Below are 13,905 nucleotides of genomic sequence, written 5' to 3' on the forward strand. Positions count from 1 at the left end.
GACGCTAGACCCGAGAAGGGGCCATGAAAGAAAACTGCTGTAAACACAGGGCGTCTGCGCCTTAAATAGGACAATAAGCTGGAAGCGGTGTCAATGCCCTAACAATGGATGTAACCGATATGGTGATAATCAACTTGATTTGTTTGCTGTGCTTAATAAAAACTAACCAAGGTGAGTGACGATCATTTATATTGCATTCCATCGCATTAAACGTTTTTGGTGTTTTTTTCGAGTGGGGATGGAGAGAGACAGCTGACGAGAGCAACATAGCGAAATCTGGCCTTGCGATTCTGTGGGATGCACAACCAGCGTTAGCTGTTAACTTAGCGTGCTTACCGGTTGTTTGTAGGCTTTGAGATAAAACATTATGTGGGTTACAATGTAATTACTAATGTAGAGTTCTCAATGGATAGCTACAATGTATTATGCAAACCTGACAACAACGAGCTTGCGAGCACTGATGATGTTGCCTGGTTTTTATGGGTCTAGTTTCCGTTAGCAGTAAGAGATAGATGCTAACCTGCGACCCAAAGCCCCCTTGGAAGAAATCACGGATTTTTAAAGGCGACGAATTGTAACGTTACTGTATTTTTACAATATGAATATGCATCCATGTGCACCACTTACTAACTAATACGCATGTATGGTGCACAAACGGAACCATGGAAAAAATGTTATTTTGTTCAGAAAATGGGTGGTTAAATCGATTGAATTAGCTAGCTGGCTGATGATAACCAGATAAGCTAGCTTGTTAGCGTTTAAGCTACATTTTCGGCTTTATCAGAATGACAGCCCTGCTTTGGTCTTTGTTATGATTGCGTTTCATGGAACGGTACATGGTTTTGACTTCAAAGCAGTTAAATGTGCCATAATATCTGAACCATCAGTTGTTTATCTCGGATGCAGGGAGGCTGGTTAAAACACCAAACGGTTTGTTATTGTTGAAACAAGACAGGCTAACCCGCTAACTTTATGGGAATATTTTCCCGGACCGCTATCTGGAAGTCGGTGTCGGTTCTCGCGATGAGGCAACAATGTCAGCAAGCCACTGTTTGTAAACTCACCTGAAAATTGACGTTTTACACCATTGATACAGTGGTAATATTACCTGTAGTTTTATCATTTACAGAATTATATGACCCAGAACAACAGTAATTAATCAAGGTACCGTGTCAGATTTGGTTGATGACCATCATTATTAATTGTCAATAGTGTCTTGGGAGATGAGCCGTTGTTCATTAAAAGTCAATTCTCATCTCAGAGGTTATCATTATTATTATTATTATTATTTTTAAAACCGATTTTGTCAGAAGCCCAGTAGTGTTTGTGTCATGTATTTGGCAAACTATAGACAGTCCATGATGTGATGTAAGTAAAAGAGGTGGAGTTTGTCCCAGCTATATGAAGGATGTGGTTAAAACCTCCCTGTAGAGTGAGGAGGAGGATGTGACCTCCTGATTGAAGGCTAGTCTTTTCTGAGGTCTCTGATGTTGAGCTGTGGAGACGTTACTCTCAGACCCCTCCCAGAATCTCTGCTGAATGTGAAGCTTATGTTCTCAGCCCATGAATTTTAATGAACATTTTCTGTTGTGTTTGCCAGTAAGGTCTGATGTTGGTGTCACTTCTACATTATTTCACTTAGGTTTGAGTACATACACTTCCATGTGCTTCACTCTTAATTAATACTGTAATATTAACTGCAGTGATCCTTTATATAGCCTATATTCCATAGGGACACCGTGTTCTTTAACTCCCACCTCTTGTTTCTGGAGCAGGTTACTACGGCAACCCCCTGAACAAGTACATCCGGCACTATGAGGGCCTGTCCTATGACACAGACCAGGTCCACGTGCGGCACCAGCGAGCCAGGAGGGCATTGGACCATGAGGACCGGGTTCTCTACCTAGATTTCCATGCACACGGAAGGTGAGACCCGTTAGGAGTTTTATAAGTGCTTGATTCCCAACTGCTAGAGAGAATAGCCATTGCTTACTTGTATGTGTGTTTTTTTTTTCACTTCATTCAGTACTCACTGTGGATAGCAGTGAGCATACTAAACTATTGACTGCAGTCGTACTTACGACTATCTAATGTTAGCACATTAGAAAGGTAACTACCCACAAGGTAAACAGCTCGCTAGCGACGTGATTGAGTTTGACAGGTCAACAACCACTCTGAACGTCTCCGTTATCAACACAACCTCATGCGCCAGATACGCCCTCCGTCATGCAACGCATGTCGTCTGAGCCGGGCGTTAGTCATAGATGCTCCACTCAGTGCTCACCTCAGCCTCTCAGTGGCTCATGGCCCCTCAGTGTGACCTACACCAGCCTGCCCCAGTCAGTCCGGCTCTGCTGTGGGGACACAGGGAAGAGCATGTTCATTCCGCAGCTGGTTTGGTCATGTCAGTCCGGCTCTGCTGTGGGCAAACAGGGAAGAGCATGTTCATTCCGCAGCTGGTTTGGTCATGTCAGGCGGTGGCTGCTCATGGGAATGTCCACTCTGAAACAACACGTCAGTTCAGCAGTTGATGTCGGGAATTAATTATAAATGAGTCATTCAGTGGACGTTAAAGTATAGTTCTGTGTGAGGTCGTGTTTGTGTGTGTGTGTGTGTGTGTGTGTGTGTGTGTGTGTGTGTGTGTGTTTATCTATCTATTTGTGTATGTAATTAATTATTATTATTATTATTATTATTATTATTGTTGAATACAGAGCCACTGATGTCATGTCAGGGAGCAGCATTGACTAGAAACCAGTGTTTCTGTAAGAGACTGATGAAAGGGCATGTGTCATTCTGGGTTGGAGTTTAATGTAGATGTTACTCTGTATTCTGGAGGAAACATCGCTCCCACCGCTCTCCCAGGTTGTACTTTTAGTGTAGAGGGAAATCTGTGTGTCTGGGGAAAATTGCATGCTCCTAGGTGTAATGTGTGTGGGATGAGATGGAGTATCATGATATATCACTTAGATGTTAGAGATTTGTTAGGCGGGTGTTGTAGGGTAGTATAGTATCATAGAGACATTATATCTGTTGGACAGGTGTTGTAGGGTAGGGTAGTGTAGTATCATAGAGACATTAGATTTGTAAGATGGGTGTGGAGGATATGATGCTCGTCTGGCATGGTCACCGTGCCAACAGAGCTTGCAGTGTCTCCTGCCAGTAAGCGGTTACCAGCCCGCCAGCAGAGCTGAGGGATTCTGGGAAATGTAGGCGAGTCTATATGGAGAGGCTGCTGATGTTATAGGGGACTTTCAGTCAGATTTGAACCTAGAGGACTACTTCCCTGATGTTGCACTTGGGTGGTAAGAAAAACAAAGACATGATGGTAAATGACTGAACTCGACTGACGTGCCACCATCGAGAAAGCGTGGAGAGGGCTGCTCTAATGCTCTCTGACAAGAGAACTCTGTTCATTCCATTTCAGCTGAAGCTGTACTGTCCTTTGAGTGAGTTTCTAATATTATTACAAGTATTACTCCTCCTTATTGGGGAAAATCATTTGATTCTGGGTGTGAAGTGTGTTTACACCTTCTCTTCTCCTGCCTAAATAGAGCCCTGATCTTGTCTTCCACGACGCTGGTGTCGCCAACACCATGACTCATTTATGAAGGAGATGGAATGATTTTCAGATAATGATCTTGAATCTGATGTAATGCTGGGGTGTCACTGCATGTCAGATTGGGTGTGCTTTCACATATGAATCACTGTATTGCAATGATTTACACACAGTTTCCTCGCAGTGTGTGTGTGTGTGAGAGAGAGAGTGTTTGAGTCTGTCTCGTGTGTGTGTGTGTTTGAGTCTGTCTTGTGTGTGTGTGTCTTTGAATCTGGTGTGTGTGTGTGTGTATGTGTGTGTGAGAGTGTTTGAGTCTGTCTTGTGTGTGTGTTTTAGTCTGTCTTGTGTGTGTGTGTGTGTGTGAGTCTGTTGTGTGTGTGTGTGTGTGTGAGTCTGTTGTGTGTGTGTGTGTGTGAGTCTGTTGTGTGTGTGTGTGAGTCTGTTGTGTGTTTGAGTCTGTTGTGTTTGTTTGTTTGAGTCTGTTGTGTGTATTTGTGTGTGTGTGTGTGTGTGTGTAAGTCTGTTGTGTGTGTGTGTGTGTGTGTGTGAGTCTGTTGTGTGTATTTGTGTGTGTTTGAGTCTGTTGTTTGTGTGTGTGTGAGTCTGTTGTGTGTGTTTGTGTTTTGAGTCTGTTGTGTGTGTGTTTGAGTCTGTTGTGTGTGTTTGAGTCTCTTGTGTGCGTGTGTGTGTGTGTGTGTGAGTCTGTTGGGTGTATTTGTGTGTGTGTTTGAGTCTATTGTGTGTGTGTGAGTCAGTTGTGTGTATTTGTGTGTGTTTGTTTGAGTCAGGTGTGTGTGTGTGTGTGTGTGTGTGTGTGTGTGTGTGTGTCAATTGTGTGTGTTTGTGTGTGAGTCAGTTGTGTGTGTTTGTGTGTGTTTGTTTGAGTCAGGTGTGTGTGTGTGTGTGTGTGTGTGTGTCAGTTGTGTGTATTTGTGTGTGTTTGTTTGAGTCAGGTGTGTGTGTGTGTGTGTGTCAATTGTGTGTTTGTGTTTGAGTCAGTTGTGTGTGTTTGTGTGTGTGTGTGTCTGTCTATCTGACTGTCTGTTCGCTCTGACAGGCATTTTAACCTGCGGATGAAGAGAGAGACCAAGATCTTCTCCCATGACTTCAAGCTGGAGATGTCCGGAGAGGAGATAGATTATGACCCCTCTCACATCTACACAGGGGAGATCTTTGGTGAGACACACACTTTCATATCTACACGTGGGAGATCTTTGGTGAGACACACACTTTCATCCACATTAGGAGAGATCTAGGGTGAGACACACGCTTCCATCCACATCAGGCATTCCAGTAGGAATGGCTGGTAGTCTGGGTCTATCCCGAGGTGCAGCAAGAATGTGCTTTTAGAGAGGGCTAATGTACTAATGTACTAAATCAGCTTTTCCAACCATGAACATTTTCTATCCAGTGATATTTAAGAGCTTGCATAGGAGATGTATGTTCCCATGGGCTCAGTAAATGATCCTTGGAAAATGAGAGAAGTAGCACCTTGCACAGTTAGTTGCTACGGTTACCAGTGCCATCCATGTAGCAGAGATGTTTCTACCTGTGATGCGAACTGGAAGAAGTCAGACAGGAGAGGAGAGGAGAGGAGAGGAGAGGAGAGGAGAGGAGAGGAGAGGAGAGGAGAGGAGAGGAGAGTCAGCAAAGACTTCAAAGACTTCAAAGGTTAAGAGTCAGACTTCACAGTTTGACTCTTAACTAGGGCTGAACGATTTGGGAAATAATCTAATTGCGATTTTTTTTCCCCCCCAATATTGCGATTGTGATTTAATATGCGATTTTTTTTTATTTTATCCTCTTTTTTTCCCCAACAAAACGTAATTAATGATTTAAATATGACCAACACAATATTAGATACATTTAATGTAAAATATTCTTTCCCACATTTTAAATTTTTATTTAACTGCTCATTACAGAAACAAGAACAACAAATCGGTGGCTTTGCCACTGTGCATTTAAGTATAAACACAAGGCATGCACTTTTTAAACACTGTGTGCAAAATGTACCATCTTAAGAAAAAAAAATAATATATATACTGTATATATATATATATATATATATATATATATAAAAATTAAGACCACGTTGTAATCGTGGACGTTGCGGTTAGAAAATCGCGTTTTACCATATCGCGATTTAATCGCAAATGCAATTAATCGTTCAGCCCTACTCTTAACCCACATAAGTCACTCTTAACCTTCAGCCATTCAGCTTAGCCTCCTGTGGACCCCTGGCTGTGTTGGTTACTAGTGTGCCCTGTGACTTGTTATCTTATTGTTTGAAACTTCTTATCAGCAGTAATAAACACACAGCTCTTTCTCCATATTATTGTTCTCATCTTCTCATCAGCAGTAATAAACACATAGCTCTGTCTCCATCTTATTGTTCTCAGCAGTAATAAACACACAGCTCTTTCTCCATATTATTGTTCTCATCTTCTCATCAGCAGTAATAAACACACAGCTCTGTCTCCATCTTATTGTTCTCAGCAGTAATAAACACACAGCTCTTTCTCCATATTATTGTTCTCATCTTCTCATTAGCAGTAATAAACACACAACTCTTTCTCCATCCTGTTGGACATGTTGCTCACAACTACTAGCAGCAGTGCAGGGATGAGCTTTTGGTTGCTAAATCCAACTAAATCAGGGGTTTTTAACTGGTTTTGTCCCAGGGACCACCATTCTGACCAGAAAGTAATCCGCGGCCCACTGATGTGCCAGTGATTCCCAAAACATTTTACAGTCCCGTACCCTTCTTTTTCATGTTTGTAACCGCCGCCGCCGCCACGCCCCCCTCCTCCCGCACACATACGGATTCTGCCTATAATACTTGTCAGTGTAATTTCTTCGCTGAATATGAGTCTACATCAGTATTTTGGGCAATGCGACTTGGCCACGGACCCCTGGTTGAAAACCCCTGAACTAAATGGTTCCCATCGTTAATGGCCTTTATTCTGAGTTATGAGTGTATGCGTGTGTGTCAGATCAAAGGAGAACTTTGATGTATGATGTAGCCCAAGATGCTAGCTACCTCCTGTTAGTCTGACTGTCCGGATAAAGTTGCCTGTTGTGATGATATGACTTCCAGTATACTGCAATACACACACACACACACACACACACACTCACACTCACACTCACACTCACACACACACGTTGCAAATCCAAGTTTGCGTTGAGCACCATGCACCAGTTGTGACAAGTTGAGATCAGTATCAAGAATTAAACAGTAAGAGCAGCAGTAGTAAGAGCAGTGGATGGAATGTTGTTGTTGATAATAATAATAATGCTGATGATGTAAATAATAATAATGCTGCTGATGATATGACCCTGCAGGGGAGGAGGGCAGCCTTACTCATGGCTCGGTGGTGGATGGCAAGTTTGAGGGCTTCATCGCAACCCACCGCGGCACCTACTACGTGGAGCCAACGGAGAGGTACCTGCAGGACAAGAACGTGCCCTTTCACTCCGTCATCTACCACGAGGATGACATCGGTGAGTCCACCACACACACACACACACACACACACACACACTCACACACACACACAGATTCAGGCACTTTTGTGCGCATACACACAAACATATAAGCACACACACTCGTTATATATACCGACACGCACACATTCACACACACACAGATTCAGGCACTTATGTACACACACACACACACACACGCACAGATTCAGGCACTTATGTGCACACACACAAACATATAAGCATACACACTCACTCATGACACACGTCATATATAGCTAAACGCAAACATTCACACACATACAAACACATGTTCACATACAAATGCAAATAGTTACACCTGTAGGCCTCTCTCTCACTCAGACACACACACACTCTCACTCTCACTCTCACACTCACACTCACACTCACTCACACACACTCTCTCAGACTCACACACACACCACACACACACTCTCTCGCTCAGACTCACACATTGAGAATAACTGGTCAAGTCCACTTTACATGTAGAGCACATTTACATAGGAGCTGTTCTAAAGTGCTTTCCAGTTGAGGTAAAAAGATAAACAACTAAAACAGATAAAAGGGTTAAAAAAGTGGAATGAATAAAAGACAAAATAACACAACTAAATACTAACAACATAAAAAAAAATAGCTAAATGGACAATGATGTTTATGAGTACATAAGGAATAGAAACAGTAAAGAGAGATGAGCCAAATCTAAAAGTAAGAAAAGGGAAACAGGTCCTTCACAGATCAAATACAAAATAAATAGATGAATCAATACAACCATAAACATGGAAATGGAGTAGAACACAATAAAAGAGCGAAAGGTTAGAATTAGGAGTAGAACACAATAAAAGAGCGAAAGGTTAGAATTAGGAGTAGACTTGACCAAAAGGTTAGAATTAGGAGTAGACTTGACCAAAAACCAGAGAGCAACCTCAGACTGGGCTTATAGCACAAATAAAAACACAACCTCAGACGGGACTAAAATGAACTAAAAAGAGAACACCACAAAACTAAAGTGTGTAAAGTATGTTTTTAGTCTAGTTTTAAAAGTCTCCAAGCAGGCAGCAGATCGGAGGGAGGCCGTTCCCTTATTTAGGACTAACTATAGTGAAAGCTCCATCACCCTTAGATCTAATAGATCTGGTGGAACCAGACAAATTGAATCAAAGGATGTTGGGGCCCTTCTTGGAGCAGAAGGGCTTCGGAGATTTGGAGCTAGACCATTCACAGCCTTAAAATCAAACGATTAAATCTTACAATCAATCCTAAACTTCACTGGGAGCCAATGTAGTGTAGCTAAATCAGGTGTGATGCGATCAAGCTCTGCGCTGGCGGCAGGGGAACCAAAGATAACTAGAAATGCATTTCCTGCAAGAAAATGTGGTGATGTGGAGAAGTGGGATTGCTCAACAGCAGGAGAGGATCGCTAACCACTGCCCTGCAAATGACAGGCTACAGTACTGCCGCAGCACATGAGCACACAGATCAAGGACAAAAGTGTTAAAGACTTAAGTGTTACCAAAGTCCCCATGCTTTAAGTGGATATAATGTCAATTATACTTAGATTAGGCTGCCTTGCTTTTGAAGAGGACGGAAGGCAGATCCGACAACATTTCGTTCCGGATTCAGGCAATCCAGGTTCCGCGTGGACGGGTCCTTAAGATTCACCAGGTTTTCTTTTCACAAGCGGCACAAATAAGTCATAGGGAGGTGTCATGCTTTTGAAGCATGCAGAAATTAATACATGCCTATGTTACCAGCTGAGGGAAACCATGTGCCACACTGAAGGTCCCCCAAGCACTCCTGAGCTACCAGGGAGCAAGCTAGTCTTCAAGACCTGAATGGCAAGTTTGACGCGATTTTTATATAAAAAAAATGTTTATGGAATATTTGTGTTTGAATAAAATCTGGTTTTAATCTATGTTTTGTATGGAATTTATTGTTTATTGATCTCTTTAAACGATTTTCACATCATTTGGAGCGACCACTCATCATGTGGTGCGACCAATAATAGCAATCACTGTATTTAATTCTTAATAAAATATAAACTTTTTGGGGCTGAAATATTAATCACTAATACAGTATGCTTAAGTGAATGGTATTTTTTAAACATTTCTATCAGTTTTATGCGCTTTACAGGAAAAATAAGTCTGTAAACTACACTTAAGAAGGGGTGTTAAGACATAATAGAACAAAAATATGAGATCATTATGTACAAAAACTCAAAAGAAATGCAAATACTGTCTCTAAACACTTTATATTACTGATAGCTTTTTAAAAAATGTCAAGTATGTTAAGGAAATTAATTAATTTTAAGATAAATCACGGTCGCACCAGATGACATTTTTTAAGGCCATGGCCAATTTATCTAGATGAAAAATCACTAAAATCACTTAATTAAAATGTTTTAATATAAATGTACGTGTACACAACATTCTAAATGTTTGAAAAATTGCAATAAATATTCTTATTTTTTGTATTTTAAAATTGGCCTGTTGAAAATCCTTATACGTCATTGACCCATTTAACGGAGTTACTGAGATAAGAAGAACAGGGAGGATCACTGTTACGGCACACTATATTCTCAAGGACAAAAAACAACCACCCCAGTTCCTCTTAATATTTAACATGGCATGCTTTGCACAATTACATTTGCAATTCGCAGAATTTTTTATACATAGTTTAGCTGTATGTTTTCTGCGATTCAGAGTTATTGGAATCCCCCTAATTGCAAGTCCCTATCTACTATCACAGCTCTTATAAGAAGACATTCCGTCGCCTATACATCTCTATTTATACATATCTATTTATACATATCTATTTATCTCTATTTAATTTCAATGTTTAAATGGTTCGGGACAATCTCTGTGAAGCTGCCAGATCCGTCTTGTCCGGCAGAGCGAGTGCATAAATAAATGTTTAGCAGTATCTGTGGCAACATGGCTAATGTATGATAACACGAGCTAGCAGCTATGGACTATTAGTTTGACCTGACTAACCCTAAACTTCATCAGTTTTAACTAATATCAGTTTATTTCTGCATTTCAAAACTGACCTTAGCTTGTTTAGCTAGCTATCAAGCAGGCTATACGTTCTGACAGGTAGCTGAACGGGCTGAAATGGAAGATTCACTGACAACTGACTTGGGCTCAAAATGATAACAACTATCATGAATGGCTCCAAAAGACCACTCCAGAGGGAAATAATGGCCAATGTTTTGGTGAAATCGCACAGGTCTAAATGGTTTGGGAAAGTCTATGATGATCAACCAGATATGTAGCCTAAACATAACACTGACATGGGGTGAAAAATAGGTTGTTATTAATGGCTTGTTTGCAAACAAAGATTTTCGAGCAATCACACTAATAACCTCTGCCTTGTTCTCTCTTTAAGCTTCAGATCATTTAACGTGATAAATTATCTCAGACACTCACACAGACACACACTCACTCAGACTGACACTGAGAATTCAGTGATGAACGAGCTCACACACACACACACTCACAATTGCAACAGTTTTTCCTTTAAGCCCATCACTGACTCTGACGCTATTGGGGTTCGTCCCCCTCTCAGCTCCTCTCTTTGTCTTTCCTGTGTGTGTGTGTGTGTGTGTGTGGGTGTGTGTGTGTGTGTCTGTGTCGCCTCTCCTCTCCTTTCGGGGAATAAAAGCACAGAGCCCCTCCCTCCCCTGCAGCTGCCCGTGTTAAATTCCTCCTCAGCTGTTGTTACCCCAGCCTGTGTTAATGGCAATGCTGCACATGCCCACCCCTGGCAGGATTCACCTGGATTCACCAGGATTCACACACCTCCGAGTGTGTGTGTGTGTGTGCTCCCCTCCCAAACAGGCAGAACTCCTTACGTGTACCGAGAGAGCGAACAATACGGGGTCTGTTACTGTGCAGAGGCTTCAGGACACAGAGGAGAGGAGTGATGTCATACAGCAGGGAGCTCAGCTCCAGGACAGTAGTGATGTCAGAGCAGGGAGCTCAGCTTCAGGAGAGTAGTGATGTCATACAGCAGGGAGCTCAGCTCCTTCAGGAGAGGAGTGATGTCATGGAGCAGGGAGCTCAGATTCAGGAGAGGAGTGATGTCATAGAGAAGGGAGCTCAGCTTCAGGAGAGGAGTGATGTCATAGAGAAGGGAGCTCAGCTTCAGGAGAGGAGTGATGTCATAGAGAAGGGAGCTCAGCTCCAGGAGAGTAGTGATGTCATACAGCAGGGAGCTCAGCTCCTTCAGGAGAGGAGTGATGTCATAGAGCAGGGAGCTCAGATTCAGATTCAAGAGAGTAGTGATGTCATAGAGCAGGGAGCTCTGCTTCAGGAGAGGAGTGATGTCAGAGCAGGGAGCTCAGCTTCAGGATAGTAGTGATGTCATAGAGCAGGGAGCTCACCTTCAGGAGAGGAGTGATGTCATAGAGGAAGAGGAATAAAAGCAGATGCATGGAGAACAAAAAGTCTGTTCGAAAAGGCTTTTCAGGAGAGGACTGGGCACCCCTTGTCCCTGACTGGAGTTTTGTTGTGTTGTGCTTTATGTTTTTGTAGTGTTATTTATACTGCTCTGATATGCTAACCCCCCCCCCCCCCCCTCCTCTGCAGATTACCCCCATAAGTATGGCCCTCAGGGTGGCTGTGCGGACCACAGTGTGTTCGACAAGATGAAGAAATACCAGAACTCTGGAGGGGCCGAGCCCATCAAGGTGAGCCCCTCATGCCCCTCTCATGTGTTCAGCTGTTGGATCAAACTCTTACCCCAAATATTCAATATTAATGTTATATTAATTAATTAAATAGATAGAATGGTGTTGAACCTGAACGTTTCTCTGTGCAGGAAACAAATGATTTGCTGGAGGACGAGCCTGCCGACGGCCCAGTGCTCCTGAGGAAGAGGAGGATGACTACGCCAGAGAAGAACACCTGCCAGCTCTTCATCCAGACAGACCACCTCTTCTACAAATACTACAAGACCAGGGAGGCTGTCATCGCACAGGCAAGCAGGGGCAAGACCCAGCACAAACTCACTCTCACTCTTATGCTAATCCAGCACACTCACTCACTCTAATACTGACCCACTCACTCTAATACTAATCCAGCACACTCACTCACTCTAATACTAATCCAGCACACTCACTCACTCTAATACTAATCCAGCACGCGCTCATTCTCACCTTATACTAATCCAGCACACGCTCATTCTAAGCTGTTGTGGACATTATTATTCATTATTATTTTCCTGTAGTTTTAAGATGGGTGTTTTCTACTAGAGCAAGGTTATATACAGGTACTCTGTTATTCTTGTGATGTATTAATATCTCCTGTACTCGTGTGTGTTGTGAATGTGGTGAATATCAGTGTCCTGACTCTTGTGATTGGCCATTAACCGGCTGCTTCCTCTTCCTCCTACTTTTCCTCTGCAGATCTCCAGTCACGTGAAGGCCATCGACGCCATCTACCAGGGCACCGACTTCCAGGGTATCCGCAACATCAGCTTCATGGTCAAAAGGATACGGGTGAGGAGACCACAGCCTTCTTTCTGTCCCCAGTTACAGTCCACAGACATTAGCCATGTTAGAAACAATGACTCCGCGTTCTTTTGATGACTCAGCACTCTTCCTCTGATCCTGCTGTGTTCTATGGTGACTCAGCACTCTTCCTCTGAGCCTGCTGTGTTCTATGGTGACTCAGCACTCTTCCTCTGATCCTGCTCTGTTCTATGGTGACTCAGCACTCTTCCTCTGATCCTGCTGTGTTCTTTGATGACTCAGCACTCTTCCTCTGATCCTGCTGTGTTCTATGATGACACGGCACTCTTCCTCTGATCCTGCTGTGTTCTATGGTGACTCAGCACTCTTCCTCTGATCCTACTGTTATATTCATAGTTTTCAGTCACGTGACTACAATAGGTAGCTGGCGGGCAAAAAGAACAGCGAAAATGGCGACAAACAGTGGAAAACTTTGAACAGTGCCGCCTACTCAACTACGATCGCCATCAACCACAGACCATACCATTATAGCCAGACAGAGATATTTAGAAAAAACATTTTTTTAAGGAACTTGTGATCCATTTACTGCAACCGCTGACATTTTTATTTCTTTAACCTCGACGAAGTCCCTGCCTGAGCTCCAGTGTGGAGATATTTACATCTATCTAATAGAAAATCCGCCCCCCTACACATCTCAAAAACTGAAAGCCTACCAAAGCACAGATTGTTATTTAATTTTCAGAAGTGGATGGGTTCACAACGCTGTCGTCTGGAAGGTGAAAACAAAAAACATCTTCATAATCAGAGCAAAGATGAGTGCCATTTAATAGCTAGCTACCAGCTAGCGAGCTACCTGCTGTTAGCTAGCAGCCTTTAGCCTACCCAACACTGTTCTTTATCATTTTACACAATTTCCTGGTTTAAACCAGTACGAACACCTGGTCTGGCGAATGACAACTTAAATTATCTTCCCATATATTTTCTACTGGCATTGTAGATTACCAGTTGGATGACAAAATACACTAGTCTAGCCTACTTGCTTAGGTACTTGTCGCAATCTCAGAGCAGAAGCTGGGTAATCCAATTTGAATCGTGTTGATGCTTTGTTTCTTGACTTTATTACTTGATCTATTCCCGTTTTAGGTAGTTATTCTGATAAATGAGGCGACCAGAACAGGGTGACTGCTTTTATTGCCAGCTCCAAAAGTAAGGCTACTGTGTGTCCGAGAAAAGTTGACCCAGAAGACGTCTACAATCAGCTGGCAGCAACGTGGGCGGGTTTTAAATGCATTAAAAACTAAATCCAGGCTTGTCTCCTCGCCGATCTGAACAGCCAACCGAGCAACAACTGTCTAGCATTTTACTACCT

General features: G+C 42.7%; 1 protein-coding gene across 1 annotated transcript in view; it reads left to right on the forward strand.

The window, feature by feature from the left end:
- LOC105892433 (disintegrin and metalloproteinase domain-containing protein 10-like) overlaps positions 1-13,905 on the forward strand; it is a 19,195-nt gene continuing 5,290 nt past the window's right edge. The window contains exons 1-7 of the mRNA XM_012818685.3: positions 1-171; positions 1,776-1,926; positions 4,617-4,735; positions 6,905-7,063; positions 11,653-11,753; positions 11,885-12,043; positions 12,471-12,563. Coding sequence (XP_012674139.1) covers positions 105-171; positions 1,776-1,926; positions 4,617-4,735; positions 6,905-7,063; positions 11,653-11,753; positions 11,885-12,043; positions 12,471-12,563 — 849 coding nt within the window. The 5' untranslated portion in view covers positions 1-104. The remainder of the gene's footprint in view (positions 172-1,775; positions 1,927-4,616; positions 4,736-6,904; positions 7,064-11,652; positions 11,754-11,884; positions 12,044-12,470; positions 12,564-13,905) is intronic.

The sequence above is a fragment of the Clupea harengus genome, chromosome 3 (assembly GCF_900700415.2).
Source record: "Clupea harengus chromosome 3, Ch_v2.0.2, whole genome shotgun sequence".
NCBI lineage: Eukaryota > Metazoa > Chordata > Actinopteri > Clupeiformes > Clupeidae > Clupea > Clupea harengus.